This window comes from Ovis canadensis, chromosome 7 (assembly GCF_042477335.2).
Source record: "Ovis canadensis isolate MfBH-ARS-UI-01 breed Bighorn chromosome 7, ARS-UI_OviCan_v2, whole genome shotgun sequence".
Taxonomy (NCBI): Eukaryota; Metazoa; Chordata; class Mammalia; order Artiodactyla; family Bovidae; genus Ovis; species Ovis canadensis.
In genome coordinates this window covers 93,072,684-93,100,162 of record NC_091251.1, presented here as the reverse complement: position 1 = coordinate 93,100,162, position 27,479 = coordinate 93,072,684, and the positions used below count along the sequence as shown (strand labels likewise).

General features: G+C 39.9%; 1 protein-coding gene across 5 annotated transcripts in view; it reads right to left on the bottom strand.

Moving 5' to 3' along the window:
• PCNX1 (pecanex 1) overlaps nt 1-27,479 on the bottom strand; it is a 190,092-nt gene that overhangs the window by 5,555 nt on the left and 157,058 nt on the right. For all 5 annotated transcript variants that reach the window (XM_069596912.1, XM_069596914.1, XM_069596913.1 and 2 more), the window contains 6 exons: nt 12,028-12,128; nt 11,140-11,290; nt 5,816-6,046; nt 4,681-4,955; nt 3,186-3,391; nt 212-654 (listed from right to left, as the gene is read on the bottom strand). In XM_069596912.1, the coding sequence (XP_069453013.1) occupies nt 212-654; nt 3,186-3,391; nt 4,681-4,955; nt 5,816-6,046; nt 11,140-11,290; nt 12,028-12,128 (1,407 nt within the window). The remainder of the gene's footprint in view (nt 1-211; nt 655-3,185; nt 3,392-4,680; nt 4,956-5,815; nt 6,047-11,139; nt 11,291-12,027; nt 12,129-27,479) is intronic.

Below are 27,479 nucleotides of genomic sequence, written 5' to 3'. Positions count from 1 at the left end.
CCATGGCTGAAGAGGGAACAAATATCACCAGTGAAAAACTGCTTGCTTTCAGTTTTTACATTGGCAGAGACTTTTTTTGCAACATTCACAAATGTTCTTCCTTCAGACTAAGTAGTCTAAGGTGCGTTTTCACAGGAGTCCTTCACTCAAAACACAAGAAATCAAAACTGGGAAGGAGAAACAGTGGAAGAAGAGCGCTGGGCTTACTCACTTGGACTCTGTAAATCACCTCCCCCTTTTTGGCATGGGAGTTATTGGCAGGGCTTGAGGTGCTGCCGGGCTGCACGTCAGTGGCACAGCTCTGGCCGCCATCAGTCCCGAGAAAGCCCACGAGGGTGTGATGCTTGCAGGCGGGGATGCTTTGGCTGGAGCTGCTGGAGGAAGGCAAGCCATGCGGCACACAGGCTTGGCCGCTCTGACTAGAGGGTTCCATCTGGTTCACCATAGACAGGCGGGACTGGATGGATGACGGCAAGTTGCGAAGCGATATCTGGCTGGTGGAGGAGCGCCGACAAGGCACAAATCCCGTGGTGGACATCCGGAGAGATGAGTGTCGGCTGCTGTAGCAGTAAGAGGACTGGCTGGCTACGGAGGCCCGGGCGGGGGACTGCCGGACCAGGCCGGACTGCACGGAGTGAGAGCTGTGGCTAGTGCCTGGGGAGGGAGAGACAGCAGCAGTGCTCACTCTGAGTGGAATGATGCAGGCACAGTCGCTTCTTTTGTAGTTTCTAGGACTTTCTCCCTTAAGCCTCTCATCATAAATTAGCTGGTCAATTTACTGAATTTAACATTTATACCTGAAAATTTTAAAGTTGTCGAAAAGGAATAAATATCTGAGATCTTTTTTCTCATGTGGTTCGTATAATTTTCATTTGCTGAAGCTTTTTAAAATCCAAATTTTGGGCCACATGAAAAACACAATTAGGTAATCTACAGGAAATAGCGGGATTTAGGGTTGAGATAAATCCTAAAATTTCTTTCACTCAAATATTTCAGAATAACACGAGTACCTCTTTAACACATCAGAGATGAAATAGTTCACGGAAATGAGACAGTGAGAAATATTTATTAAGGATCTATTATGTGGCAAGCTCTGTAACTATTTCTCAAAGTCAAGTATTAATGCCCTTTCAGTCTACTGCAATGACAAGTTATACTACCTACAGAAGAACAGAGAGGCACCACTGCAGTATGCCTGTGTATTAGGGATCACTGCTGAATATGATCAATGATTCTGAATAGCAGGTTCTTCTGTGTCCTTTATTCTAATGGCTTGACAGAATTCTTCGGATTTGTGAAGAGTGACGTGAAGATTATTAGAAAATTATTATTAATTATACTGAGAAATAATTACACGTGCTTTTAATGTGAAAATTAAAAAGAGCTAATCGATGTTAAGAGAAGAAGGCACATTTAAAGTAGCACACTGGCAGTTTCAGGTTTCCACTCGAAAGGTAAAGGAGCACAAACAAAATGTTGATCACACCCCTATCTAGAGTCTCAACAATTTCAGTGCCGCTACCTTTTTTTTTAATTGAAGTAAGTGGTTTAAAATTTAATCTGACCCATGTTCAACAGTGGGGAAAAGGACAATGCTGATAACCAACCAGCCATCTGGGAATGGATGAAATCTGGCTTGCATACCAGGTAAGATTATGGCTCTCATGTAAAAGGCAAATTAGTAAAATAATACCTTCCTCTGGGATAAAGAAAATTTTCTTAAATAGGATACAGAAAGTGTTAATCATAAAGGGAAAGATTAGTAAATTGCTCTATACAAAAATAAAGAACTTCTCATTAAAAAAAGACAAGCCCACTCTTCACAGGAAGAGAAGAGAGAACCAAGATACAGAATGGGAAGAGCTATCTTTGGTACAGAAAACTGACAAAAACCTCAATCCAGAATATTCAAATATAAATAGGAAGAAGATACAGACTTTCCTAGTGGTCCAGTGCTCAAGAATCCTCCTACCAGTGCAGGGGACAAGGGTTTGATTCCTGGTCAAGGAAGATCCCACATGCCCTGGAACTAAGCCCTTGAGTCACAACTCTGGAGCCCACGCACCCTAGAGCTCTGCTCTGCAACAAGAGAAGCCACAGCAATGTGAAGCTGCTGCTAAGTCGCTTCAGTTGTGTCCGACTCTGTGCAACCCCACAGATGGCAGCCAACCAGGCTCCACCATCCCTGGGATTCTCCAGGCAAGAACACTGGAGTGGGCTGCCATTTCCTTCTCCAATGCATGAAAGAGAAAAGTGAAGGTGAAGTCGCTCTGTCGTGTCTGACTCTTAGCGACCCCATGGACTGCAGCCTACCCGGCTCCTCCGTCCATGGATTTTCCAGGTAAGAGTACTGGAGTGGGGTGCCACTGCCTTCTCCAGGTGCACTGCAAACTGGAGAGTAGCTACCACTTGCCACAACTAGAGAAAGCTCACACGGAGCAATGAAGATCCAGCGCAGACAAAGATAAATTCATTTTTAAATAAAATCTTAAAGACAAATAAGAAAAAAATAACCAAATAGAAAAAAGGGCAAGAGACTTAATATGACTCCAGAAAGAAGAGATGATAAACTCAAAAGTTTCCAACCATAGGTATTACAGCAATGCAAATTAAAACAATGGAACTAAAGACCACCCCCTTCTCCTGTCTCTCTGAGAGAGCAGGGAGCAGAGCTGGGAACGATGAGACTCAAAGCTGGACATTTCTATGTACGACTGTTCAAAGTACCAACTGGTTTAAAAAAGAAAGTCTAGAAAGATTTTCGGCATTTTATATCATGAGTCATAAATATCTACATAAACTTTGATTTAATTTCATTTCTCAAGTTTCCAGCCCAAGAAAAGAAAAAGAGATTATAACATAAAGATTTATATACAAAGTTATAATACTCAGAAGAAATCAAATCATTGTTCAATAGGAGAGAAGTTACATAAATTATATTAGTTATGTATGATTAGCCTTTAAAAATGGTACTTCCAAAGAAAGGCTATTTTTAAGTATTATATATTTATATACATAAAATGATTGATATAGACAGGTAGGATAACGGCCCACTGGGAATCAAATAACACATTCTGCTTACATATTTCCAAGTAGGTAATGTGTCATCCTCTTTACACACACATACCACCTGGACCCCACAGCTGAGGGACTGACATCTCACACATAACTTTGGTTCAGATTACCTAGGGTTGGAGGGTGGGATGTGACAGGCGGATGAAGTCCTGCTCCGGGTGCCTGGCCTGGGTTTCCAGCGCTTCCTTGGGATGCACTGCTGTGGGGATCGTTGGCAGTTGTCGCACTGTTACTGGTGCTGGAGGGTCCACCTCCAGTATCAGAATCTTCGATATTGCCACCGCTGTTACATCCGGCTCCACAACCTTTCCTTAACCTAGGAACAAACACCAGGGTAGGAGGCACTCCCCCAAGATCACTTCAAGATAGGTATTTCTTCCTTTCCCTAGATATTCTAAACATTTAACGCGACTTATGTTCACCTTTGAAAGTCTTCATGGAGCAATCAACATCAGGAAGCAAAAGACTTTTATGTTTTCATATTGCCCTCTTAAATTCACTGATTCCATTCTTAACTGACTTCACTTTTATACACTCTATCACCTTTCCTACATCATAATGAAGAACTGCACATAATAACGTGTTCCATTAAGATCTCAGCTGGAAATAGAATTCTTGCCACTGTATACAACCCACGAGAACCTAACTGATATAAATTAAATCTAATTTATGCTGTAGCAAACTGAAGAGAGCTGCTGTAATAATTTTTCTTTTGTTTTAAAGTGTAAAGTTTAAACTGTCTCAGTTTGGCACTGAAAATCCTGCACCCCATTAAACCACTCAGTCCTGAGCAAACAAGTCAATTTCAACACAACACCTATTTTTTTAAGACAAAACTCCTTTGAACACTATCCTGGTTTGTGTTCTTCCTCCTGTTTGAACAGGGGTTGATGTTAAAATGGTGAAATTTTACTGTGATGCTGGAAGAATTTTAAAGCACCTGTTTTAGAGTTCATTGCTCGAATCCCGTTTTTCTTAAGTTCTGATATTTAAAGATCTGAACAACACTTGATCTGCAATTTTTCTTTATCACCCATCAAATTATGATGTTCCTATACCACATGTCAGAATTTACCAGACACAAGGCAGAGGAAACAATTCATGTGCATACTTGAGGACATTACAGATTTGAGACTTGAGTGCTCCTTGTTCAAATGGCAGCAGTATCTCTGCATTGCGCAAGGAGGAGCTTCAACATGGATAGCGTGCTCCCCCTACTGCTCAAATGGAACTCCAAAAGAATGAAATCAGCTTGCCCAAGTTTCTTTGCTTTTTCTCTAGTTTGCCCTGTTTGCTGACCCACACATTCTAATAGCAACAATATGCTGCAGTAGAGTTTAAAAAAATTAGAGAGGGAATTATTCAAGATTCTATTAAATGCTAGAGCAGTGGTTCCTGACCAGAGTTGTGCGTTAGATTTATCTAGTAAGAGTTTAAAGATACGCATGCTCAGATTCTACTTCCTAAAGCTCAGCTGTAACGAGTTTTTACTGTACCATGCCAGCTGCATTTTTCCTAAAGCTTTCCAGGTGACACTTATGTACAAGGTATAAATTAGGCGGGTCAGGACACACCACTGCTGGAAAAGGCAGCCCCAAGGCTCACCTGTGCCAGGTTGACACGACGAAGTTTCTGATATTTCCCAAGCTGATGGGTCCCCCAAGAATTTCTTTAAGCTGCTCATGGCTGTCAGAGTAAGAAGTTGTCAGGGGTGAGACAAAGATAGGGTAGCCAATAGGTTGATCACAGGATGAGTTTATCATGTTTCTCAGCGCTTGCTTGGCATTCTGGATGCTACCTCTCTCTGGGTTACGGTTACGCAGGAAAACAAGCTCCTGCTGCTGCCCTGCCCAAAGACCTCGGACACACTCCTTATTCACCTGAAAATCAGAACACACAGGAAGTAGGTTAAGGGGCTAAGAATAAAATTTATATAAATAGAAGGGTAGCAATGGGAGGGATATGAAAGATATTACAATAACCAGCTGTGAAAAGCAGGAAACAAATATAAGTAGGTCACATCTGAATGGGAGTGAACCATTTCCCACCGTTATTAGGTTGTTAAATAATAAGCACCTACAGAGCTCTTCCCTTTGCTGTCTTGTAAAAATACCAAGTAAAATGTAGTCTATTTAGTTTTCTAAATTGGTGAAGCACTGAATGCTGTAACTGAGATAACAGATATTTCTGACAGAAATGAGAGGTAACAAGTATTTAGAGTTGAAAGGATATTTGTGATTTCGTCGGGGGGGGTTTGATTCGATGAAGAAACAAGTAAAACATTTCAAACTATCAAAATAAAATTTCAGAGATTATGCCTCCTACAGTCTTGAGACGTTTAAAAAAACAACAGAACAAACCAACCAAAAAAACAGGTCAGAACGAACCATTTACAGTGAGCTAGCAAGTACAAGTTATAGTATTATTTTGCAACCTAGGAATCAATCGTGTTAGCAATACAGGGCTGACATTTTCAGAAGAGATGTTGCCCAAACAGGCAAGAGACTGCCAAAACAGAAATAAGGAAAGGCTTTAAGGCTTCACAGCACATGAGGAAACTTCAGAAGACAGAGTGCGTTACTGACAAAATAAATTATTAAGTGCTTAAAACAATAACCGTCAACGTGGTGCGGCTGCATGCTTTTGCTTCCTGTGAAAGAACTCCATGACTTTTAGAAGTCTGGATGAGGCTCTCTGAGTCTCACTGCTTTCAGAGGCAGACAGGTGCTCCAAGCCTTACTTTAATGACCCTGAAGCTCAGGTGGCGTCTGTTGAGCATGATAATCTTATACTCGTTGGTGCCATCGTCCATGACGTGCCGCAGAGCGAGCAGGGAGGGCGAGTTGGCGAGCACGGCACTCCGCCACGCAGGGTCCCCTTCGTGGGCAATGACGAGGTTCTTCTCGTGGGATACAATGGCTTCGTAGAGCACAGTGGGGTCATCGTATTCATCCGGAGAAGTGAAATGGTCCTATAGACAGAGATAAAGATAGACCTGTATTTCTAGGAAAATTAGAGAATGACTTCCAAGACAATGAACACCTCTGTAAAACTAGTTACTAAATTATAAGTCTTAAAAACTGGCTTATGTATTTCATTATCAGAATGTGTTAGTATTGGCAGAGGTAAATGATTGATTCTTAAATTTATCCAGATTAGGAATTAGCTCATTACTGCTCTACTACTTCCGCAAATTCCTCAATTCAACCCTACCTGTCCTCTAAGTTTTATTAGCTAAACCATTTTTATTTCCAATTTATCTATAGTTTGTTTACCTCATTCAATTTGGTTTGCATATCTTCATTTTTTTTTCCTGTTAAAAGATTATCTCACCTTTAACGCTACATAAAAGGTCTCTAAACTATGCTTCTTTTTAACTAGGTGCTTTTCACTTAAAGTCGCATCTCTTGTATGATAACAATATACAATTTTTATCCTGCCTCTCATCTAGTTAAGAGAAGGCTCAAAACTATGAGCTTGGAGGACAAATTAAGGGTCCTAAGTCCTAGAGAAGCTAGGTCTTCTTGATCTTAGCAACTACTCATTTACTTGGTAAGTTGTTATTTAATATCTACCACATGCAAGACTGTGTGGCAGATAGCCTGGATGAAACAACGGAGTATATGGAATGTATCAACACTTCCCATTCAGAAACCCCCAAACTAACAGGGGATACAGGATATAAACCCCAATAATCATAGCACAATTTCGAATTTCTGAAATGGTATGTTATTCAGGAAACACAAATGCTATACTAGCTGCCTTCATATTTATAGTTAAGAGGCTGATACATTTTTACACCCAGGTAAAGTAACTCATTTGTGCTCAGGCCAGCTGACAGGAGTGTGTGCTATCGGAAGGTGAGATGGTGAGAGCAAGAGGGTGATATCCCCACAGATGCACCTCCAGGTCGGGAGGACCACCAACACGAGGATGACAGAAGTCTTCACGCACATGTGGGTGCACAGTGTACAAGGTTCTCCAACACATGACCTCACCTAACTCCTGAAACAATGCTGTCAAGAAGGCTGAGCAGATAATGCCAGCATTTTACAAATTTGGAAACTGAAGCTCAAAGAGGCTTAAGCTGGGAAAGATTGAGGGCAGGAGGAGAAGGGGGTGACAGAGGATGAGATGGTTGGATCACATAACTGACTCAATGGATGTAAGTTTGAGCAAATTCCAGGAAATAGTGAAGGACAGAGAAGCCTGCAGTCCATGGGGTCACAAAGAGTCTAACATGACTTAGTGGCTGAACAACGAGGTTTAGAAAATTAGTATATGATTGTAGTGCCAGAACTTGAATACATTTTTAGAGCATTTTTTCATTCTGACATAAGATGCTCTCTTTCAGCAAGATACTCACTTAAGGAAGAAATGACATCCTTGGATTAGTAGTATTTGTACAATTATTTGAATAGAAAATAAAAGTGCAGAGACAAGCAATAAACACATTCTCAGTAAAATGGACACAAAGTCTGAAATCATTAGGCATGCCAAAAGCGGAGAATGTTCAATCCTGTCCAAGTACTTATTTTCATTGGGCTTAAAATGGTTGAATGAATATGTAAACTTCTATGTACATCATTCAGCAGTGTTTTACTGATAAATATTTGAAACAAGCAGAATGTCCATGAATAGAGAAAGGGCTGAATAAACAGTAAAAATTACACTCTGGAAAACTAGTCATTAAAAAAAAAAAAATGAAATGCCTCTACAGGTGCTGACTTAGAAAGGTGTCCACATTATACTAGCTGGGAAAAAAGCTTGACCCAGATCAATTTACACAGCACGATTACATTTTTAAAAAGGAAAATATGTATAAATGTAGTTGAAAATGCCTGAATGAACTTGGGGAAAGCAGAAAAGATGGGCATCCAATTACTGGCAGTGACTGCTTCCTGGAGTATTGTATGATGGGATGGGATGACAGAAGACGCTTGCTCTTGGGAGATGTTTACTTTTCATTGTTTTCTATTAGTTTTCAAATAAATAAAAAAAGAGATAATGTTCCCAATTCTAGGAAAGGTTTTCAGAAGCATTTTAGAAATACACTTGAGAAGTTATGAGAAGATGCACAGGAAATATTATTTGTTGAAAACAATGCAACTCATGCAACATTCACTGGCTGCCAAGTACTGTGCTAAGCAATGAGGATATAAAGATTACTAAGACGCTATCACTGTCCTCAAGGAGATCACAGGTTGTTAACATTTTCATTATATATCTCTTGTAAACCAAGCTAGACTTTAATTGGTGTATTTTAGCTATAACAACCATGTAAACTCCCTTAAAGAGACTAGTGGGAAAAAAAAAATAAGGAAGTAAGCTGTTTTACAAAATGATTAGAGGACAAGAGAGAACACATCAAAAAGGTGATTTACTTAATTTCTCTGAGTTTTGGCTCATCTTCAGCTACAAAACTGTGAGTAAAATAAATCTCTGGGCTGTGGGTGATTATGTGGATGAAAACACTGATACATTATAGAACACTATAAAATTAAATATTACACAGATAACAGTTTTAATTTCTAAAGTGAAACATATAACAGATTGCAGAATTAAAAATTAAAAAGCACCCTATCAGAGACTGTGTCTGAAACAAAGGTTAACAGAAATGTTAAGTATTTAGCTCTCTGGAAACAGAATCTTTTTAAAAAACAATCAGTTGAGGTATAATTTACACATAATAAATTGTACCCATTTTTTTTAAATTGTACCCATTTTACGAGTATAGTCAGACGCACTTTGACAAATGTGTAAACCCGTGTTAACCACTGCTACAATCTAAATATAGACTATTTCTGTCATTTCAAAGTTCCTTCCTGCCCTCTGGCATTCAATCTCCACATCCCAAGCAATCACTGATCTGCTTTCTGTCACTACAGATTAGTTTGGCCTGTTTTAAATTTTACCTAAATAAAATAATACAATATGCACTCTTTTTACGTCTGGCTTCCCTTATTCTGTATAATATTTGGTATTCATTCTTCCTGTGGCATCTAACAGTAGATCATTTATACTTATTGCTGTGTAATATTCTATCTGCTGATGAACACTGGAGTTATCTGCAGCTTTGCGCTCTTGGGACTAGAACTGCTATGCACACATGTGTAAGTCTTTGGGTGGACATATGCTTTCATCCTCTTGCGTAAATATGTGGGAATGGACTTGCTAGGTCACATGCCAAGTAGTATACATGTGTAGATAGTGAAGTCACTCAGTCGTGTCCAACTCTTTGCGACCCCATGGACAGTAGCCAACTAGGCTCCTCCGTTCATGGGATTTTCCAGGCAAGAATACTGGAGTGGGTTGCCATTTAATACTTTAACATAGAAGCCTTCTGTGGATTTTCCTGAGTACAAATGAACTTTGGAGATGAACACTACTTATTTACACATCTATCTTTTCCTGGCCTGAGAGTCTCTCACCAGCAACCCCCTGTCTGGTCAAAGTCATGCTCACTGAATGGCTGTTGCTTGTTACTTCACAGGTCAATCTCACTGTTCTCCAAGGTGTACGGGGATCACAGAACTTCTCCAGGTTGCACCTCTGTTCTCACCTTCTCCCCTCCCTCAGCACTCCATGGCCCTGGGTTCCTCTGTGCACCTCCTTACCCCTTCCCAATCTGTCATTGTTGCTGTCAGTCACGGCTAATGATGACAGTGTGTTGTACTCAACTGTGTTGGGCCTGATTATAAGGTAGAGAACCATTGTCACAGGCTAAAAACACATGTAAGGAAATGGACTGGAAGCACCAGGCAAGAGCACTTGTAGGGATAGACAGGGATCAGAAAATATGGAGAGTCTGTGCCTCAGTTTCCTCTCTGCCAGATGGAGATAAAATACCTGTCATGATGTTTAGAATTAAAGATGTCTGTCAGGAGCTGTTAGATAATTATGCTACATAAAAGAGTATTTCATATGTAGCAGAAACACAATACCTTCTGAGAAACTGTTAAGTTTTAAAAACATTTAAATATGAAATCATTATCCTTTTCTTTAAAATACACTGAATTTTTTCTTGAAACTCTAAAGCCAGTCTGATGATGGACAATTCTGTTGCTGCTGTTCAGTCGCTAAGCAGTGTCTGACTCTGTGACCCATGGACTGCAGCACACCAGGCCTCCCTGTCCCTTGCTACCTCCTGGAGTTTGCCCAAGTTCATGGCTATTGAGTAGGTCATGCTATCCAACCATCTCATCCTCTGCCGCCCTCTTCTCCTTGATCCCAAATATTTTTTTCCCCATCTGCCCCAAAATAGAAATTTTCAAATACTACAGTCTTTATTAGTAATGCTCCTAAATAATATACGGGTGTTAGCTTCATTCCATTAGGTCATGGTAAAATCATCTGAAGAGCAATCCACCTCTTGTTTGGCAGAGAGAGACAGCCCCATTCGAGCACAGCAGGTGCATTTGATCAATACTGTCACGTGCTATCTTCATATCTCATCACAGCTGTCAGGCGGAATGGTAAGGGCAGCAAGTGCCAGTACCTAATTTCAAAATATATTCTTAAAGGGGCCCAGGGCTTTAGATTTGCATTTGGGGGTCTCATTTTCATTTTACTACTTTACTAGGATTATTTAATTAAGGCTGATTCTGTCCTAACCATCATTTATTCTATAAAACATGGTAAATGAAGCTCATAGTTAAATAATAACACTTGCAAGACTCCTGAGATGTTGTTATATTGCACTGGGAATCAACTAACATTTACCCACAGAACAGGCATGAATTACAATCACCTAAGAACAGACATGAATTAAAATCACCTGAAGTCTAAGCAAACCATTACAGGGGCCCAAGGCTTTTATTTTCAGTTAGCCACTGCTTGTATTTTTCTTCAAGTTCATGCCCAGGTCACTCTCTACTATTACTATTCAGATTCAGTGTTACAAACACAGGTTCAGGCTTCTAAGATTTAATATTGTGTCAAGAATCGTGTTTTCCTTTGTCTCAAATCAGTATTTCTCAAAAGGATCCCAAGGAACATAATTTGGGAGTCAAGTGAAGAAGTACCATTAAAACCAGTAATGCATTAGAAATTCCCTCCTCTTACCTGATGAAGTTTAATGGACATACGAATTCCAGGGACTACTACTTTCCTCAGGAGTTCCATGTCAGCAAAGATCCATTCGTCCCGAATTGAAGAAATACGGAAATCTCCCTTAAATAGGGCATGCAATCCATAGAGGAATGACTCTAAATTACTGTTAAGATTGGAGATAAAAGTTTACGTATTTTGACAAAGGTCTTCCATTACACTCATTCTAACATCTGGTTATGCATCAGAATCATCTGAGAGTGTTGTGAAGATACAGACGCCAAGAACTAATACCAGTACCCCTGAATCAGAATCACAAAGGTCAAGGCTATATGCCCTGGACCCTTGTTTATGAACTACCGTAATAGTGAGTCCTTGAACATAAACAGAATGTAAAGACTCTCCAACTTGAAAGTAAGGAGGGCCTAGTGGAAAACATGAAGTGAGAAGAAGCGTTGTGTGGCATTTCTTAATTCTAATTCAACTGGGTGTTCACAACAAGAAATTCAGTTTACATTTAGAGTCCCCAAATCTAATGTACCATTATATTAAGAATATAAATGCTCTGAGCAAAGACTGAAAGGAGAAAAATAAAAATAAAAGGAAGTGAACGGTTAGAAAAATAGATGTATATGGGAAGACACCAATCATACATTGTAAGTTATTTTTTTAAATGTCTTAAATTCTTAGATTCTCATTATCTGCAGCTGCCTACACACATGTGAACTTTAAAAGTTAGTTCTTTTAACCACTTGTGTTTACTAAAAAGATCTATACAATGTCTGAAGAAACATCTGTAATAAATTAACATAGAATGCTTCCATTAAAAACCATTTCAGATTTTTCAGATTTTGGTTACAGAGCTTCCCAGTCTGTTTCTGAAAACAGCAACACCTTCCTCACCTGGACATATGGTGAGATGCAGTCCCCAAAGCTCTCCGTCCCAGAACACAGAGTCCATAGCAAAGAGTCACCAGAGATGAGTCTTTGTCCACATCCAGTGGCTTTAGATGAAAAAAGAGAGAAAGAAAACAAGGGACAGGGTGAACGGGGTCGAAGGCACAAATTTCCACTTACAAAATGAGTAAGTCATGGGGATGTAAAGTATAGCACGGTTGACTCCAGTTTAGTAATACTATACTGCATATTTGACAGTTACTAAGACAGTACATCTTGTAAGTTCTCATCACAAGGAAAAACTAATTCTGTAATTGTATGAGGAAGGATGTTAATGAGAGCTATTGTGATGATCATTTTGCAGTATATACAAATACCCAATCATCATGCTGTATACCTGAAACTAATGTTGCATGTCAATTATACCTCAATAAAAAAGAACAAAAGAATATTACTTATCAGAATGGTATATGAGTATTTAACAAATCAGAAAAATCTATTCAAAAAATCAGAGAAGACAAGGAACTCAAGTAGCATATACTTACTATCACCTCAAATATAAGTTCTAATGAAAAGCAGCAGCATAAAATGAAGTATGAATGTGTATAAAGAGGTTCTTTGGAATCTTTAAATAAAACTGATGCTTTATAGTAATACTGGAACATACTGAAAAAAACTGGCTGTATTAGAATGTTAGGGTCTTAGCTAAACATCTCAAAGTACTTGCTGATATACATTATTACTGATACTGCCCTTCCTGAAATATAATATTCTGTTTATTAATTAGTTATTTATTGACCTAACCTGGCAAGCATTAGTGACAACAGCATTAGCCTATCAGTGACAATAACCACATTAAAGGAAATTAAATTGATGTCTATAGAATATTGCTTTCCTTCAACCTTTTAATTCTTTCACAGTTGCATACCTTTATTATTGACTATTAAATATATATTATATATAAAAGTATGTAATAATTATATATATATACACACACACACAAACAAAATGGTACACTTTCAGTTCAGTTCAGTTGCTCAGTCATGTCCGACTCTTTGCGACCCCCTGATTGCAGCACGCCAGGCCTGTCTATCACCAACTCCCAGAGTTCACCCAGACCCATGTCCATCGAGTCAGTGATGCCATCCAGCCATCTCATCCTGTGTTGTCCCCTTCTCCTCCTGTCCCCAATCCCTCCCAGCATCGGAGTCTTTTCCAATGAGTCAACTCTTCACATGAGGTGCCCAAAGTACTGGAGCTTCAGCTTTAGCATCATTCCTTCCAAAGAACACCCAGGGCTGATCTCCTTCAGAATGGACTGGTTGGATCTCCTTGCAGTCCAAGGGACGCTCAAGAGCCTTCTCCAGCACCACAGTTCAAAAGCATCAATTCTTTGGTGCTTAGCTTTCTTCACAGTCCAACTCTCACATCCATACATGACCACACCATAGCCTTGACTACACGGACCTTTGCTGGCAAAGTAATGTCTCTACTTTTCAATATGCTATCTAGGTTGGTCATAACTTTTCTTCCAAGGAGTAAGCGTCTTTTAATTTTATGGCTGCAGTCAACATCTGCAGTGATTTTGGAGCCCCCCAAAATAAAGTCTGACACTGTTTCCACTGTTTCCCCATCTATTTCCCATGAAGTGATGGGACCGGATGCCATGATCTTTGTTTTCTGAATGTTGAGCTTTAAGCCAACTTTTTCACTCTCCTCTTTCACTTTCATCAAGAGGCTTTTTAGTTCCTCTTCACTTTCTGCCATAAGGGTGGTGCATATCTGCATATCTGAGGTGATTGATATTTCTCCCAGCAATCTTGATTCCAGCTTGTGCTTCTTCCAGCCCAGCGTTTCTCATGATGTACTCTGCATAGAAGTTAAATAAGCAGGGTGACAATATACAGCCTTGACGTACTCCTTTTCCTATTTGCAACCAGTCTGTTGTTCCATGTCCAGTTCTAACTGCTGCTTCCTGACCTGCATATAGGTTTCTCAAGAGGCAGGTCAGGTGGTCTGGTACACCTTACATAATACTAAAGAGAATCTTGGTAGCATCTTAATTACTGAGAAACAATCAAATGCAGCGGTTCTCAAAGTGTAATCCTGGGAAACAACAAGAGCATCACCTGGGAACTTATTAGAAATGCAAATTCCAGAGCCATTTCAGACCTGTTAAGTCAAGTTCTGGAGGTGGGGTCCACTTATCACACTCCCATCACATTCTAATGTATGCTAACATTGAAGAATCATGGGTCTAGGCTTTTAATGAGCTTAATTATTCTATCTTTTCCAATTATATATTTATCTGATTTTATAAACCATTAACATATACAGAAAAGGGCAGCTGTCTAAGATACTAGCTTAATATAGACTGTTTAATTAATTACCATTACCTGGGTAATTTAGTTAATTTTAACTGTGAAGGAGATCCTACATTTCTTTCTTTTCTGTCTCCCTCTCTCCCTGACCCAGTCAACTAAATTAAGAAAAAAAAATGGGAGAGAAGGAAAAGATGGCGGAGGAATAGGACGGGTAGACCACTTTCTCCCTCACAAATTCCTCAAAAGATCATTTCAACGCTGAGCAAACTTCACAAAACAACTTCTGTAGGCTGGCAGAGGACATCAGGCAACCAGAAAAGCAGACCATTGTCTTCAAAAACAGGTAGGATAAAATATAAAAGACGAAAAAGGAGACAAAGGAGGTGGGGAGGGAGCTCCGTCCCGGGAAGGGAAGCCCGTCCCGGGAAGGGAATTTTAAGAAGAGAGGTTTCCAAACACCAGGAAACACTCTCCCTGCCGAGTCTGTGGCGAGCCTTGGAAACACAGAGGGCAACATAACAGGAAGGAAAAATAGATAAATAATTAAAACCAAGAGATTACAAGCCCAACAGTAACTCCCCCAGCGGAAAAGCAGCACAGACGCCTGCATCCGCCATTGGGAAGTGGGGGCAGGGCAGGGACGCGTGGGCTGCAGAGCTTTGTAAGAATCGGGCAGGAACGCCCCACGCGCAACCAGAACGACCTAACTTGGGCTAGCAAGCCAGACTGTGGGATAGCTACCACGCGAAAAGCTCAAACATAAGACACCGCCAGGACTGAGCACAGAACAAAGGACGGAACGGAAAAAGCCAGCTGCAGACCATCCCCCGCCGGGGACAGGCAGCCAGAGCCATAAGGTCTGGAAAGGGGCAATTGCAGACCCAGAGAGACTTTACTTACCTAATTGCAAGCAGGCTCCTTTGCTAAGACTTCTGGGGGTGCTGGACAGTCACAATCTGCCTCACGGGGTGCACCAGCGGTCCACCCAGAAAGCTGAGCAGCAGCGGCAGAAAAGGTGACAAGCCGCGGCGACCGCGCTCGCCAAACTCCTGAGCTACTCGGACCTGGGAAGGGCACAAAGCGCAGTTCCAGCCGAATCTGTGCCTCTGAGGGCTGGCTGAGCGCCAAACCTGAGCGGCTTGGACCGGGGAAGTGCACGCAGCCTAGGGCCGGCCCCAGACGGTTCCCGGCTGAGCATCATAGAGCCGGAGCGGTTTGTGCGCCGTGAGAAAGGACAGGTCAAGCGGAGCAGAGATACTGTGTGCACACGACAGTGCTATTTGTTTGCAGCATCCCCCCTCCCCACAGCGCGACTGAACTAGTGATCCTAAAAAACCAGCAAACAGAAGAAGTTAATCAGAGGGAACCACCTTGGAAGTGATCCCACACGGCCCATAACACCAGAAAGGGCCAGATATATATTTTTTAAATATTTTTAAAAGCATTCCTTTTTTTTTTCTTTTTTTTTAATTGTTAAGTCTTCTATTTCTCCTCTAATTTTTATTTCTATAACCTATTATTACTATTTTTTTTTAAAGACCTTTTTTTTTTTTTTTAAGGCAAACACCATATATAGTCTTTGGATGGTTGTTGATGGTTTTTTTTTTTTTTGATTGTTTGTCTGTTTGTTTGTTATTTAATAATTCTTTTTCTTTCTTTTTTTTCTTTCTTCCTTTTTCCTTTTGCTTATCTTTAATATTGTATCTTTGAAAATCCAACCTCTACTCTAGATTTTTAATCTTTGCTCTTAGGTGTTTATTGCCAATTTTGTACATTTAAAAACGCAAACTTCACTACCCCAGTTTACCTGAGAGCGAGATTACTGGCTTGACCACTCTCTCCTCCTCTGGACTCTCCTTTTTCTCCACCAGGTGGCCTCTGTCTCTTTTCCCCCCCATCTCTCCTCTATCCAACTCTGTGAATCTCTGTGTGTTCCAGACGGTGGGGAACACCTAAGGAACAGATTACTGGCAGGATTTGTCTCTCTCCTACTCATTCCTCTCTCTTATCCTCCTGGTCACCTCTGTCTACTTCCTCCCTCTCCTCTTCCCCGTATAACTCTGTAAATACCTCTGAGCAGTCCAGACTATAGAGCGCACATAAGGAAGTGACTACTGGCTAGTTTGCTCTCTTCTCTTTTGATCTCACTGCATCTCATTCCAGTTACCTCTAACTACCTCCTCCATCTTCTCTTCTCCTTGTAACTCAGTGAACCTCTCTGAGTGTCCCTCAATGTGGAGAAACTTTTCATCTTTAGCCTAGATGTTTTATCATCGGTGTTGTATAGATGGAGAAGTCTAGAGGCTACTGTAAAAATAAAACTGAAAACCAGAAGCAGGAAGCTTAAATCCAAAGCCTGAAAACATTAGAGAACTCTTGAATTCAGGGAACATTAAGCAATAGGAGCCCATCTAATGCCTTCATACCTACACCGAAACCAAGCTCCACCCAAGGGCCAACAAGTTCCAAAACAAGACATACCACCCAAATTCTCCAGCAACACAGGAACACTCCCCTGAGCTTCAGTATACAGGCAGCTCAAAATTATCCCAAAACCTTTGATGTCTGGTAACCCATTACGGGTTACTCCACTGCACTCCAGAGAGAAGAAACCCAGCTCCACCCACCAAAACTCCAACACAAGCCTCCCTAACCAGGAAACCTTGACAAGCCACTGATAGAACCCCACCCAAAGTGAGGAAGCTCCATAATAAAGAGAACTCCACAAATTACCAGAATATAAAAAGGCCACCCCAAACGGAGCAATATAACCAAGATGAAGAGACAGAGGAATACACAGCAGGTAAAGGAACAGGAGAGCTGCCCACCAAACCAAACAAAAGAGGAAGAAGTAGGGAATCTACCGGAGAAGGAATTCCGAATATTGATAGTGAAAATGATCCAAAATCTTGAAATCAAAATGGAATCACAGATAAATAGGCTAGAGACAAAGATTGAGAAGATGCAAGAAAGGTTTAACAAGGACCTAGAAGAAATAAAAAAGAGTCAAAATATAATGAATAACGCAATAAATGAGATCAGAAACACTCTGGAGGCAACAATTAGTAGAATAACGGAGGCAGAAGATAGGATTAGTGAAATAGAAGATAGAATGGTAGAAATAAATGAATCAGAGAGGAAACAAGAAAAACGAATTAAAAGAAATGAGGACAATCTCAGAGACCTCCAGGACAATATGAAACGCTCCAACATTCGAATTATAGGAGTCCCAGAAGAAGAAGACAGAAAGAAAGATCATGAGAAAATCCTTGAGGAGATAATAGTTGAAAACTTCCCTAAAATGGGGAAGGAAATAATCACCCAAGTCCAAGAAACACAGAGAGTTCCAAATAGGATTAACCCAAGGCGAAACACCCCAAGACACATATTAATCAAATTAACAAAGATCAAACACAAAGAACAAATATTAAAAGCAGCAGGGAAAAACAACAAATAACACACAAGGGGATTCCCATAAGGATAACAGCTGATCTTTCAATAGAAACTCTTCAGGCCAGGAGAGAATGGCAAGACATACTTAAAGTGACGAAAGACAATAACCTACAGCCCAGATTACTGTACCCAGCAAGGATCTCATTCAAATACGAAGGAGAAATCAAAAGCTTTACAGACAAGCAAAAGCTGAGAGAATTCAGCACCACCAAACCAGCTCTCCAACAAATTCTAAACGATATTCTCTAGAAAGGAAACACAAAAAGGGTGTATAAACCCGAACCCAAAACAATAAAGTAAATGGTAACGGGATCATACTTATCAATAATCACCTTAAACGTAAATGGGTTGAACGCCCCAACCAAAAGACAAAGACTGACGGAATGGATACAAAAACAAGACCCCTCTATATGCTGCTTACAAGAGACCCACCTCAAAACAAGGGACACATACAGACTGAAAGTGAAGGGCTGGAAAAAGATATACCACGCAAATAGAGACCAAAAGAAAGCAGGAGTGGCAATACTCATATCCGATAAAATAGACTTTAAAACAAAGGCTGTGAAAAGAGACAAAGAAGGCCACTACATAATGATCAAAGGAACAATCCAAGAAGAAGATATAACAATTATAAATATATATGCACCCAATATAGGAGCACCGCAATATGTAAGACAAATGCTAACAAGTATGAAAGGGGAAATCAACAATAACACAATAATAGTGGGAGACTTTAATACCCCACTCACACCTATGGACAGATCAACTAAACAGAAAATTAACAAAGAAATGCAAACTTTAAATGATACATTAGATCAGTTAGACCTAATTGATATCTACAGGACATTTCACCCCAAAACAATGAATTTCACCTTTTTTTCAAGTGCTCATGGAACCTTCTCCAGGATAGATCACATCCTGGGCCATAAATCTAAACTTGATAAATTCAAAAAAATCGAAATCATTCCAAGCATCGTTTCTGACCATAATGCATTAAGATTAGATCTCAATTACAGGAGAAAAACTATTAAAAATTCCAACATATGGAGGTTGAACAACACACTTCTGAATAACCAACAAATCACAGAAGAGATCAAAAAAGAAATCAAAATATGCATAGAAACTAATGAAAATGAAAATACAACAACCCAAAACCTGTGGGACACTATAAAAGCAGTGCTAAGAGGAAAGTTCATAGCAATACAGGCATACCTCAAGAAACAAGAAAAAAGTCAAATAAACAACCTAACTCTACAACTAAAGCAACTAGAAAAGGAAGAGTTGGAGAACCCCAGAGTTAGTAGAAGGAAAGAAATCTTAAAAATTAGGGCAGAAATAAATGCAAAAGAAACAAAAGAGACCATAGCAAAAATCAACAAAGCCAAAAGCTGGTTCTTTGAAAGGATAAATAAAATGGACAAACCATTAGCCAGACTCATCAAGAAGCAAAGAGAGAAAAATCAAATCAATAAAATTAGAAATGAAAATGGAGAGATCACAACAGACAACACAGAAATACAAAGGATCATAAGAGACTACTATCAGCAGTTGTATGCCAATAAAATGGACAACGTGGAAGAAATGGACAAATTCTTAGAAAAGTACAATTTTCCAAAACTGAACCAGGAAGAAATAGAAAATCTTAACAGACCCATCACAAGCACGGAAATTGAAACTGTAATCAGAAATCTTCCAGCAAACAAAAGCCCAGGTCCAAACGGCTTCACAGCTGAATTCTACCAAAAATTTAGAGAAGAGCTAACACCTATCCTCCTCAAACTCTTCCAGAAAATTGCAGAGGAAGGTAAACTTCCAAACTCATTCTATGAGGCCACCATCACCCTAATACCAAAACCTGACAAAGATGTCACAAAAAAAGAAAACTACAGGCCAATATCACTGATGAACATAGATGCAAAAATCCTCAACAAAATTCTAGCAATCAGAATCCAACAACACATTAAAAAGATCATACACCATGACCAAGTGGGCTTTATCCCAGGGATGCAAGGATTCTTCAATATCCGCAAATCAATCAATGTAATTCACCACATTAACAAATTGAAAAATAAAAACCATATGATTATCTCAATAGATGCAGAGAAGGCCTTTGACAAAATTCAACATCCATTTATGATAAAAACTCTCCAGAAAGCAGGAATAGAAGGAACATACCTCAACATAATAAAAGCTATATATGACAAACCCACAGCAAACATTATCCTCAATGGTGAAAAATTGAAAGCATTTCCCCTAAAGTCAGGAACAAGACAAGGGTGTCCACTTTCACCGCTACTATTCAACATAGTTCTGGAAGTTTTGGCCACAGCAATCAGAACAGAAAAAGAAATAAAAGGAATCCAAACTGGAAAAGAAGAAGTAAAACTATCACTGTTTGCAGATGACATGATCCTCTACATGGAAAACCCTAAAGACTCCACCAGAAAATTACTAGAGCTCATCAATGAATATAGTAAAGTTGCAGGATATAAAATCAACACACAGAAATCCCTTGCATTCCTATACACGAATAATGAGAAAGTAGAAAAAGAAATTAAGGAAACAATTCCATTTACCATTGCAATGAAAAGAATAAAATACTTAGGAATATATCTACCTAAAGAAACTAAAGACCTATATATAGAAAACTATAAAACACTGATGAAAGAAATCAAAGAGGACACTAATAGATGGAGAAATATACCATGTTCATGGATCGGAAGAATCAATATAGTGAAAATGAGTATACTACCCAAAGCAATTTACAAATTCAATGCAATCCCTATCAAGCTACCAGCCACATTTTTCACAGAACTAGAACAAATAATTTCAAGATTTGTATGGAAATACAAAAAACCTCGAATAGCCAAAGCAATCTTGAGAAAGAAGAATGGAACTGGAGGAATCAACTTGCCTGACTTCAGGCTCTACTACAAAGCCACAGTCATCAAGACAGTATGGTACTGGCACAAAGACAGACATATAGATCAATGGAACAAAATAGAAAGCCCAGAGATAAATCCACACGTATATGGACACCTTATCTTTGACAAAGGAGGCACGAATATACAATGGAGTAAAGACAATCTCTTTAACAAGTGGTGCTGGGAAAACTGGTCAACCACTTGTAAAAGAATGAAACTAGATCACTTTCTAACACCGCACACAAAAATAAACTCAAAATGGATTAAAGATCTAAATGTAAGATCAGAAACTATAAAACTCCTAGAGGAGAATATAGGCAAAACACTCTCAGACATAAATCACAGCAGGATCCTCTATGATCCACCTCCCAGAATTCTGGAAATAAAAGCAAAAATAAACAAATGGGATCTAATTAAAATTAAAAGCTTCTGCACAACAAAGGAAAATATAAGCAAGGTGAAAAGACAGCCTTCTGAATGGGAGAAAATAATAGCAAATGAAGCAACTGACAAACAACTAATCTCAAAAATATACAAGCAACTTATGCAGCTCAACTCCAGAAAAATAAACGACCCAATCAAAAAATGGGCCAAAGAACTAAATAGAAATTTCTCCAAAGAAGACATATGGATGGCTAACAAACACATGAAAAGATGCTCAACATCACTCATTATTAGAGAAATGCAAATCAAAACCACAATGAGGTACCACTTCACACCAGTCAGAATGGCTGCGATCCAAAAATCTGCAAGCAATAAATGCTGGAGAGGGTGTGGAGAAAAGGGAACCCTCCTACACTGTTGGTGGCAATGAAAACTAGTACAGCCACTATGGAGAACAGTGTGGAGATTCCTTAAAAAATTGCAAATAGAACTACCGTATGACCCAGCAATCCCCCTGCTGGGCATACACACCGAGGAAACCAGAATTGAAAGAGACACATGTACCCCAATGTTCATCGCAGCACTGTTTATAATAGCCAGGACATGGAAACAACCTGGATGTCTATCAGCAGATGAATGGATAAGAAAGCTATGGTACATATACACAATGGAGTATTACTCAGCCGTTAAAAAGAATTCATTTGAATCAGTTCTGATGAGATGGATGAAACTGGAGCCAATTATACAGAGTGAAGTAAGCCAGAAAGAAAAACACCAATACAGTATACTAACACATATATATGGAATTTAGGAAGATGGCAATGACGACCCTGTATGCAAGACAGGAAAAAAGACACAGATGTGTATAATGGACTTTTGGACTCAGAGGGAGAGGGAGAGGGTGGGATGATTTGGGAGAATGGGAATTCTAACATGTATACTATCATGTAAGAATTGAATCGCCAGTCCATGTCTGACGTAGGGGGCAGCATGCTTGGGGCTGGTGCATGGGGATGACCCAGAGAAATGTTGTGGGGAGGGAGGTGGGAGGGGGGGTCATGTTTGGGAATGCATGTAAGAATTAAAGATTTTAAAATTAAAAAAATAAAAAAAATAAAAAAATTCCAGAAAGTAAAAAAAAAAAAAAAGAAAAAAACAAAAAGAAAAAAAATGTTTTTCCCATAACAGAAGCAGTACATATGCTGAAAATGTACTGTTTCTGTTATGGGGAAAAAAATTTTTTTTTTTCTTAACTTAGTTCAGGCTTCTGGAACTGGTCAAGATACAGTAATAAAGACACTGCTGCTAAAGCTGAAGCTCCAACACTTGGGTCACCAGATGTGAAGAGCCGACTCACTGAAAAAGACCCTGGGAGAACAAGATGGTGGAGGAGGAGGTGGATGAGGAGTACATCTCTCTCCACGATACATCAGGAATACTCCTGAGACACAGAAGTGCATGCAGAACGCCAGCTGAGAGCAGACAGGAGAACCTGACCAGTGGAAAAGAGTATATCGAACCACGCAAACTCAGTAGAATGAAGGAACTAGCGGGAAAAACATGAGAGTTAATAGGACCGGACCTGCCCTCTGCGGGACGGGTAAGCAAAGCAGGGGTCCGATCCCCACATGGGGTAATTCTGAGTCAGAGGAGAAACATTCAAGCCCGAGGGTGAAACAGCTGATCTGTGGCAGCCTAAATGGAATGGTAATCAGACAGTCCTTGCCGCAGCCATACATACCCCAGACAAGAACACTGGCCCCCTGGAAGGTGCATCAGCCGGGAGCTGGAGTTCTGGGATTGCGGAGCAATCCCAGGGTGAGGGCTGCTGCTGACTGCAGAAAGATGAATTGAGGGGATGTGAGGGAGGAGACTGTGGTGGGAAATGTCTGTGGAGGAAAGCCTGGCATCCATGGAAGCAAAGTGATACTGCTGAGTTATGCGTAGGAGGTGGAGCCATCTCCATAGCCTCTCTCTCCCTACACATCAGCATCCGTAGTTGAATAATAGAGAGATTGGCTCATCAAATGCCTGATGCACTGAATTACAGAGCAGGACCCCACCCACATGGCCCTTTAAGTGCCTGACCTGCCGATGTACAAAGCAGGACCCCAGCCAGGAGTGCTCTCTATGTGCCTGACGTGCTGAACAACAGAGAAGGACCCCAGGCAAGGGAGCCCTCTAAATGCCTGAACGGGCAAAGCTATGGAGAAAGGCTGGCCAAAAAGGCCTTCTGATCGCCAGCTACAGAGGCTCAGAAAAAAAGACTGATAGGGCTGTAACTCCTGCAGTAGAGGCAGTCCAAGTCCCTGCACACATGGCGCCACCAGGGTCCCCACACGCCAAGCAGCTGTGCCACCTTCACACTCAACTCTCACTGGGGCAGAGCTGCCACAGGCAAGAAATGTCTTCATCTATGCATGCAGGGTCGCTTTGGTGTCCAACTCTTTGCCATCCTGTAGACTGTGGCCTGCCAGGCTTCTCTGTCAGGGAGGGGATTTCTCCAGGCGAGAATACTGGCGCTTACTGACTAATAGTGGTTGCCATACCCTTATAGAGCACTATATTTCCTGCTGCCCTAGTACCAATTCCCCTGAGTACCTGGTGCTGCCAGAACTCCTGTGACCCAACCAGCTGCACCACCTCCACACCTGGACCTCACAGGGGCAAACCCAAGTCCTCTAGGGCAGCCTCAGGAACAAACTTCAGTGGATGACCCCCATGTAGAGGTGGAAATAAAACCACAATTGAAATCCAGGGGCAGTGTGGCGAAGGAAGAAGACCCAAAACCTTCCCACCAGCTGCACAAGCTGCAGATTGAATCCATACAATCAACTAGGCAGACTGTTGTCTATGACATAAGAGGTCATTGAGAGTTCCCCAAAAGAAAACACACTAGTTCTGATAGCTGTGGACATTGGAGGCAAGAACACACAGAAGTAGGACCAGATTAGAATCTGAGCTGCCACCACAGCAGGTCCAGAGATCAGCACAGTGTTAAAGGGCATCCTAGGGAGGTAAGGTGGACTGTGACTCCCAGGGAAAGGACTGTGACAGCAGTGACTCTAGGGAGTATCAAATAGAACTCAACATAAATGAAACCATGTGAATAAAAGACCCAGCATCAGCCATAGCACCCTGTGCAGGACACCTCATCTAAACAACAAACAAAACAAAAATACAAAATCACCAGCAGACAGGATTACCACCTCACTCAGCCTTGCCCATCAGAGGAAAAACAAGCAAACAAACAAAAACTCAGCACAAATCTCACCCTACACAAACCACTGGACCAACCTCAGGAGAGCAGAAACCAAAAGGAAGAAAGAATTCAACTTTCTTCAAGGAAAGAATTCAACTTTCCTTGAAGCCTGGAAAAGGAGACCTCAAATACAGTAAGTTAAAAAAAAAAAAAAAAAAAAAACGGCAGAGAAATACTACACAAATGAAGGAACAAACCAGAAACACAGAAGCCCAAATAAATGAAGAGAAAACAGGCAAACTATCGAAAAAGAATTCAGAATAATGATAGTAAAGATGATCAAAAACCTTGAAAACAAAATGGAGAAAATGCAAGAATCAATTAACAAAGACCTAGAAGAATTAAAGAATAAACATACAGAGACAACACAATTACGGAAATTAAAAATACTCTAAAAGGAATCAATAGCAGAATAACTGAGGCAGAAGAACGAATCAATGAGCTGGAAGATTAAATGGGGGAAATAACTTCTGAAGAGCAGAATAAAGTAAAAAGAATGAAAAGAACTGAGGATAGTCTCAGAGACCTCTGGGACAATATCAAACGCACCAACATTCGAATTATAGGGATCCAAGAAGAGGAAGAGAAAAAGAAAGAGTATGAGAAAATTTCTGAAGAGATTATAGTTGAAAATTTCCCCAACATGGAAAAGAAAATAGTGGATCCAGTCCAAGAGGTGCAAAGAGTCTCATACAGGATAAACCTAAGGAGAAACACACCAAGACACATACTAATCAAACTAACAAAGACTAAATGCAAAGAAAGAATTATAAGCAGCAAGGGAGAAGCAACAAGTAACATACAGGGGAAACCCCATACACTTAAGCTGATCTTTCAGCAGAAACTGCAGGCCAGAAGAGAATGGCTAGATATATTTAAAGTACTGAAAGGGAAAATCTACAACCAAGATTACTGTACTCAGCAAGGATCTCATTCAAAACTGATGGAGAAATAAGCTTTCCAAACAAGCAAAAGTTAAGAGAATTCAGTACCACCAAATTAGCTTTACAACAAATGTTAAAGGGACTTACACAGCCAAGAAATACAAGAGAAGAGAAAAGATCTACAAAATCAACCCCAAACAATTACGAAAATGGCAGTAGGAACATATATATCAATAATTACTTTAAATGTAAATAGATTAAATGCTCCAACCAAAAGACAGAGACTGGCTGAATGGATACAAAAACAAGACCCATATTATATGCTGTCCTCAAGAAACCCACTTTAGACCTAAAGACACAGATAGACGGAAAGTGAGAGGATGGAAAAATATATTCCATGCAAATGGGAAGCAAAAGAAAGCTGGAGTAGCAATCTTCATATCAGACAAAACAGACCTTAAAATAAAGCTTACAACAGATAAGGAAGGACACTACAAAATGATGGAAAGATCAATGCAAGAGGAAGACATAACAACTGTAAATATCTATGCACCCAACATAGGAGCACCTCAATATGTAAGACAAACACTAACAGACATAAAAGGAGAAACTGACAGTAACGCAATAATCGTAGGAGACTTTAACATCCCACTCGCATCAATGGTCAGATCATCAAAACAGAAAATTAATAAGAAACACAAGTTTTAAATGATACATTAGATGAGATGGATCTCATTGACATCTTCAGGACATTCCATCCAAATGCAGAAGAATACATCTTCTCAAGTGCACAAGGAACATTCTCCAGGACAGACAACATCTTGGGTCACAAATCAAATCTCAGTAAATTTAAGAAAATTGAAATCCTATCAAGCATCTTCTCTGACCACAATGTTACGAGACTAGATTATCAATTACAAGAAAAAAACTGTAAGAAACAAAAACACATGGAGATTAAACAACAAATCTCTAAATAACCAACAGGTTACTGAAGAAATCAAAAGGGAAATAAAAATATTTCTAAAAACAAATGACAATGAAAACATGACAACTCAAAACCTATGGGATGCAGTGAAAGCAGCTCTAAGAAGGAAGTGTATAGTGGTACAATCCTGCCTCCAGAAACAAGAAAAACCGAAGAGACAACCTCACTTTACACCTAAAACTGGAAAAAGAAGAACAAAAATCCCCAAAATTAGCAGAAGGAGAGATATCATAAAGATCTGAGCAGAAATAAATGAAAAAGAAATGAAAGAAACAACAGTAAAGATTAGTAAAACTAAAAGCTGGTTCTTTGAGTGAATAAACACAATTGACAAAACTTTAGCCAGACTCATCATGAAAAAAAGAGAGAAGAATCAAATCAGCAAAATCAGAAATTAAAAAGGAGAGGTTACAACAGACAATGTAGAAATACAAAGGATTATAACAGACTATTATGAACAACTATATGGCAATAAAATAGATAACCTGGAAGAAATGGACAGATTCTTAGAAAAGTTCAAGCTTCCAAGACTGAACCAGGAAGAAATAGAAATTAAGAACAACCCAGTTATAAGCACTGAAATTGAAGCTGTGATCAAAAATCTCCCAAAAAACAAAAGCCCAGGACCAGATGGCTTCATAGGAGAATTCTACCAAACATTTAGAGAAAAGCTAATGCCTATCCTTCAATTGCAGACAAAGGAACACTTTCAAACTCATTCTATGAGGCCACCATCATCCTGATACCAAAACCAGACAAAGACAACACAAAAAAAGAAAACTATAGGCCAGTATCACTGATGAACATAGATGCAAAAATCCTCAACAAAATTTTAGCAAACAGAATTCAGCAACACATCAAAAAGCTCATACACCATGATCAAGTTGGGTTTATCCCAGGGATGCAAGGATTCTTCAACATATGCAGATCAATCAATGTGATACACCACATTAACAAATTGAAAGATAAAAACCATATGATAATCTCAATAGATGCAGAAAAAGCCTTTGACAAAATTCAGTACCCATTTGATTAAAACTCTTCAAAAAATGGACACAGAAGGAACCTACCTCAACATCAGTTCAGTTCAGTTCAGTCACGTCCAACTCTTTGCAACCCCATGAATCGAAGCACACCAGGCCTCCCTGTCCATCACCAACTCGCAGAGTTCATCCAAACTCACGTCCATCAAGTCGGTGATGCCATCCAGCCATCTCATCCTCTGTCATCCCCTTCTCCTCC